Here is a 5,650-nt window from a genome sequence, read left to right on the forward strand (position 1 = left end):
GGCTATTTTTGTTGTTGTTGGAGTTTGGCCGGGGCCAGGTTCGAACCCACCACCCTCAGTATATGGGGCCAGCGCCCTACTCACTGAGCCACAGGCGCCACCCCATTTTTTTTTAATAAGCCTACAGCACCTGGTATTCCCAGGCAGTCTCCCATCCAAGTACTAAACAGACCCAACCCTGCTTAGCTTCCAAGATCAGAAGCGATCAGGTGCATTCAGAGCACTATGGCCGTAGATCATTTGATACAATTGATCTCAAAGTTAGCGAAACTGGAAAAAGTTAGAAAGAATGACCAACTCATAGAAAGAGTTATTCTTTCCCGCTAATGGATTACTAATGTCCTGCAACCACACACCTGTACACTAAAAATGCTGCTACAGGTAGGTTTCTACCAACAGAAGGCTTTACCATCATCTCTGCATTATTGACCTGGTAGAAACCACTTTTACCAGTATGCAGTTCCAAAGTCACTAAATATACCAAGGGGCTTGGTCCATAAGAGCAGAGCTTGCACTAGGTTGGGATTCCACTTGTGACAATGCCCTCAAGATATCAACGCATCTAATAAAGTCACTTAACTGCCTGGGCAAACCTCAAAAACAAGGATTTGAAGACAAGTAAACAGTATATCACAACACAAAAACAATCTAAATGGCAAAAATATATCCACATACAAAAATCTTCAAGAAATGAGAAAATGCCCACGTCTCAGTGTGGAGAAACTTAATCTGGGTTTCCTTGGTCTTAATGCCTAACAATTATCAATGCAGAAGACTTCTGAGACCAAATGTGGTGGTTTCTCCCCATGTATCAAGCAAGCAATCAGTTCTGTAGCAGACGCCAGCGAGCTATCTCCAATTCAATTCTGACACTGTCTACCTGGAGATAATGACAGATCTCACAAGTTCAGGGCTCTGTCCTACCAGACCACAACCTCCTTCCCACCAGTCAGTCACAAGTCGGGGCCTCAGAACTTCTGACTCACTGGCTTCAAATTGGCACTTCCACACCTCCCATGTGGGTTTGAATAATTTGCTAGAGTAGCTCACAGAACTCAGAGAAACACTTAAGTTTATCAGTTTAATATAAAGGATATTACAAGGGATACATACAGATTAAAAGATACACACGGAGAGGTATGGAAGGAAGGGGTGTGGAGCTTCCATGCCCTCCAGGAACCTCCACGTGTTCAGCGATCTGGAAGTTCTCCTACCAGGTCCTCTTGGGCCTTTTATGGAGACTTCATTGGATAAGAATAACCGAAGCATGGACAACCATGTAGAAAGGTGACTGGGCAAAAAGGGTATGATATAATAGTGATAGACTGAGTGGGGGAATCCAGCAAGTCCTGTCTATTTGGATTCTTTGTGGTGTCTCTACACAGCCTTCCTTCCTCTAGGTATGACCTACAGTCAGACAATCTAAGTCAGAGAGTTTCTTTATGGTCAGCTCCAAGACAGGCAAGGAAAGATGTCTACCTTGAGGAAAGGAGCAGGTAAAAGGGGAGCGGACGCTTAGAGAGAGAAATTCTATTTTCTGAGGCCTAAAGCACCCCAACATAATAACAAAAGATTACAAGTTATGAGCCAGGAACCATAGACAAAAAGATATCTCATAATATCACACTATAGACATAACCTGACTCTCACACTTAACCTGAAGCTAAGAACTCCAGCTATACAGTAATTCAACTGCCAGATTCCTCATTCCTAAGCTCAGCCATACTCTCATGTTATTCAGACTCCCTGCAGACAAGTGGCACGCAGATGAACTCAGGTGAATCAGACAAGCTCGACATGACTCTTCCTTTGGCTTTTGGAAAAGATGAGGAATTGCAGGGGCCTGCCAGCCTGAAAGCTCTTGAACCATGTGATCTTGCTACTTTAAAATCAAATGACTGGCCTCAAGAATCAGTGTCCTTGCCAAAGCCAAACAGAAGTGACCAAAGACTGCTGACAAGATGGCCCAACTGCAAAAGATGGTCAAACAGGCCCTGCTTGAGGAGTGGCCCCATTCTAATGAGGAATACTAAGCCACATGTATGTGTACCAGTTTGTCCAATGCTGTAACTTTGGAAATACTAGTTCTGCTAACGAACTGGAACCACGGCCCACCAGCTTCTTCAAACTAAGCCAGTCAAAAAGCTAAGCTCCTAAGAGAGCTGAGGAATCAGGCTACCGACTTTCAAGGAAAGCACAGTCCTGGGTGGTGACCCACCCTGGGTGGCTACATTCCCAGAAACAGGCAGAACTGGACCCATGATTGCTATACAAAAACTTCAGCTGAGAATTCTCCAATTTCTCCATTCACTCAAATACAGAAGTGGTCACCAACATGGAACACCAAAGAGCAAATGGAATGGAAACCCTACTTCCGCCCCAAACCCCCTAAGAGATTGGAGGCAAAGGGCCTCCAATTGCACTACAAACCAGCATGTTTGTGTCTACGTTCCACACAATTCAACCAACTGAGCAAGCCCCACTGTGGCCCACACTGAATGAAGATAAAGTTAACTACCCTTCAGAAGCATGCCTAAACTTTAGGGAGTTGGGAAAGACAAACACACAGATGACTAGAACATAAGACGCCAACATGAAGCTGTATAGTGCTACAGAATCAGTGAGGAGGATCTTCCTCTCCTTAGGAAGCTAAGGAAAAAGTCAAAGGAGGAAATGGCCTTTTAACCGAACCCAGAATAACAGTATATGATTTAAAGAAGACAATGAAGGTTTCTCCAGGATCACCTGGTAACTTCATTGAACTATGTGGCTGGAATCCAGCATTTTGGGGCTTTAACCTAAAGTGAGGACTTGCAGACTTTAATTTAACAAAATACATAACTATAAACAACAGTCAGAGAGAAGTGTACCACAAAATAGCAATTTAAATACACTAACAGGACAACTTAGATATGAGGCTTTTCTAATTGTATAGATTTTTTTTTTTTGAGACAAGAGTCTCACTAGGTCACCATCAGTAGAGTACTATGTCATCACAGCTCACAGCAACTTCAAACTCTTGGGCTTAAGCGAGTCTCTTGCCTCAGCCTCCCAAGTAGCTTGGACTACAGGCGCCTGCACAACTCCAGGCTATTTTTCTGTTGTTATTATCACTGTTATTTAGCTGGCCCTGGCAGGTTCGAACCCACCAGCCTCAGTGAATATGGCTGGTGCCGCAATCACTGTGCTATGGACACCGAACCTAATTGTACAGATTTCATTTACCCATCTATTAACTATTCACTTCATGCAAGTATTTTGAAATGTCAGCTTATTGTCCCAATTTTATAACTGAGGAACTAAATTCTAAACTTAAGGCCAAAACACATTTTACATTATCTCTGTCGATCCCCATAGAAAATCCTACTGCTAACCAGCTTGCAACAATCTACACCAGAAAGGGCTGCAGTGGATAAGGTAAAATGGCACTGGAACAGGAGTGGCTCCATTTGGCTACCCTATCATAATCAAGGTAATTAACTTCATTGGTGACAGCAAACCCACTTGGGTTAAAAGACACCGCTAAATGCACCGCACCCGTCACTTAATAAGTGGAGACCACCACCTCACTGAGTAACTGCTAAACATCTCTGCAGCCCCACATTAAAAACATTCTCCAGACTTCAAGTACCCACCCAGCCCTATCAAAGGAAGGAGCTTTTAAAGTCCAGGGTCTGTCCTTCCTTCTGCCAGTGTGCACGTAGCTAAGAACCTAGTTGGAGTGAAATTTCAAAGCACTTAGCAAACCCGCTCAGGGCCGGCTTCCTGGAGCAGTAAGGAGAAGTAAAGACATCTCGGCAGCCCCCGTGCTCACCATTTCCCATTTGTTGATAAGGAAGCCACAAGGCAGGTGCCTCTAACCCTACTCTAAACGTCTAACACTTCCATACTCCACTTTGCAAACTGTTTCAGCCAAACGAGGAGTCTCTAGAAAGCTCAGCTTTTAGGGTACTCTCCCCCAACCGATCCTACATCTGAAAGGCCTTTAAGGAGTAAGGAAGAGGGGTCTAAGGAGTAGGGAAGAGGGTTCTAAAGTCCAGTAAAGTCCACACCCCCTCCATTCTCATACCCCTCGCTGCCAGAAACTAAGCGCGCGCCGAATGTATCCAGACAAGCAACAGGAGCCCCACGCCCCAAGGTGCTCACCCTCACGTGGTTCTCCACCGCCGCACGGCCAGCCAGCTTCTTGGCCTCTTCGGCCTTGGACATCGTGGAGAGGGCCGGGCAGACGCTGTCGGAGTCCCCGCCGCTGGTACTTGCGCTTCCAGTACCGTCGCGGGTCCCAGACTGTGCACGCCCTGGCAGCCGCACGTGCGAACCCGGGAGGCCCCAGCTGTTCCCGCCTCCCCCGGAGGCCGCGCCCCCGGCCCGCCCGGGCAGCGGGGCCAGGACCCGCCCGTAGAGGGTGCTGAAGGGCCCGGGGCGCTGCATCCCGACGCCTACCTCCAGCCTCCGCCGCGGTCCCGCCCCCAGCTCGCCCGGAAGTCTAATCACGCATGCACACGGCCGGCGCGCTCTGTTGCACCGGCCTTGCTGGGAAATGTAGTTCTATGGCTCCGCGGCTCATAGCCTCACCCCCAACATGGACTACCATCCCCACAATGCCCAGCGACCAGACCGCACATCCCTGCGACGGGTTCCGGAGCGTTGCTGGGTAAGAACAAGTGGCCGCGGGAGGATCTTTGAGTCCACTGTCTGCTCAGCGGTGGTGGGGTTGTGCCCAGTTAGTTAGGTCAACCCCAGTGACTTCCGCCCTCCTGCGCATCCAAGAAAGGGATATTAGACCTGACCCTGTTGTTTTTTTCCCAGCATTAAGAATGTGGTCTTGGATGAGACCTCAGGACAGTGACTGTTTTAAAGATATTAGGGCCCTTATGGGGTGACCACTCCCCAGGAACATGAACCTGCGCCTCCAGCGAAATCCCTCCTAGACATCCCCACAGGCCCCAAACCACAGGTGGATAAACCCCCTTCCTTAAGACATTCTTCTGTCCCAGGTGGTCTTTGCTTGACGTCCAGAATAGTAAGAGAGGAGGAATTCAGGAATTTTTTTTTTTTTGAGACAGTCTCAAGCTGTCACCCTCAGTAGAGTGCTATAGTCTCACAGCTCACAGCAACCTCAAACCCTTGGTTTTAAGAGGGTCTCTTGCCTCAGCCATCCAATTAGCTGGGACTACATCGAGTAGCCTGCCACAACGCCCAGCTGTTTTTTGGTTGTAGTTGTTGTTTGGCAGGCCCAGGCTGGATTCGAACCCACCAGCTCTGGTGTATGTGGCTGGCGCCCTAGCGGCTGAGCTCCAGGCGCCTAGCCGAGAGGAGAAATTATTGTCCCCATTTTACAGGCAAGAATATCAATGGTGACCCCAGCCAACCAACCACTTGCAGGTCTATAAAAACAATAGACTTTGTGTTTCTCGTCCATGTTAGTGGAATCCCTTCTGTCTGCTGATGAACTCCTCTCCAAACTCACACTGGGGGCCAGCCCCATGCCTGTAATCTAACAGTCTGGGAGGTCAAGGCAGGTGAATTGCCTGAACTTAGGAGCTCCAGCCTGAGCAAAACTGAGACTGGTCTACTAAAAATAGAAAAACAAGGCTTGGCGCCTGTGGCTCAAGTGGCTAAGGCCCCAGCCACGTACACCACGTACACG

At 48.0% G+C, this 5,650-nt stretch overlaps 1 protein-coding gene and 1 pseudogene across 3 annotated transcripts in view; both read right to left on the reverse strand.

Annotated features, from left to right (window-relative positions):
- The window catches only part of RPIA (ribose 5-phosphate isomerase A), a 46,143-nt gene extending 41,678 nt beyond the window's left edge, over positions 1 to 4,465 (reverse strand). For all 3 annotated transcript variants that reach the window (XM_003799183.2, XM_023518802.1, XM_023518801.1), the window contains exon 1: positions 4,147 to 4,465. In XM_003799183.2, the coding sequence (XP_003799231.1) occupies positions 4,147 to 4,431 (285 nt within the window). In that variant the 5' untranslated portion in view covers positions 4,432 to 4,465. The remainder of the gene's footprint in view (positions 1 to 4,146) is intronic.
- On the reverse strand, positions 119 to 237 carry LOC111728272 (annotated as a pseudogene).
- Positions 4,466 to 5,650: the final 1,185 nt, after the last annotated feature.

The sequence above is a fragment of the Otolemur garnettii genome, unplaced genomic scaffold (genome assembly GCF_000181295.1).
Source record: "Otolemur garnettii isolate 467f Iridium unplaced genomic scaffold, OtoGar3 scaffold00147, whole genome shotgun sequence".
Lineage (NCBI taxonomy): Eukaryota > Metazoa > Chordata > Mammalia > Primates > Galagidae > Otolemur > Otolemur garnettii.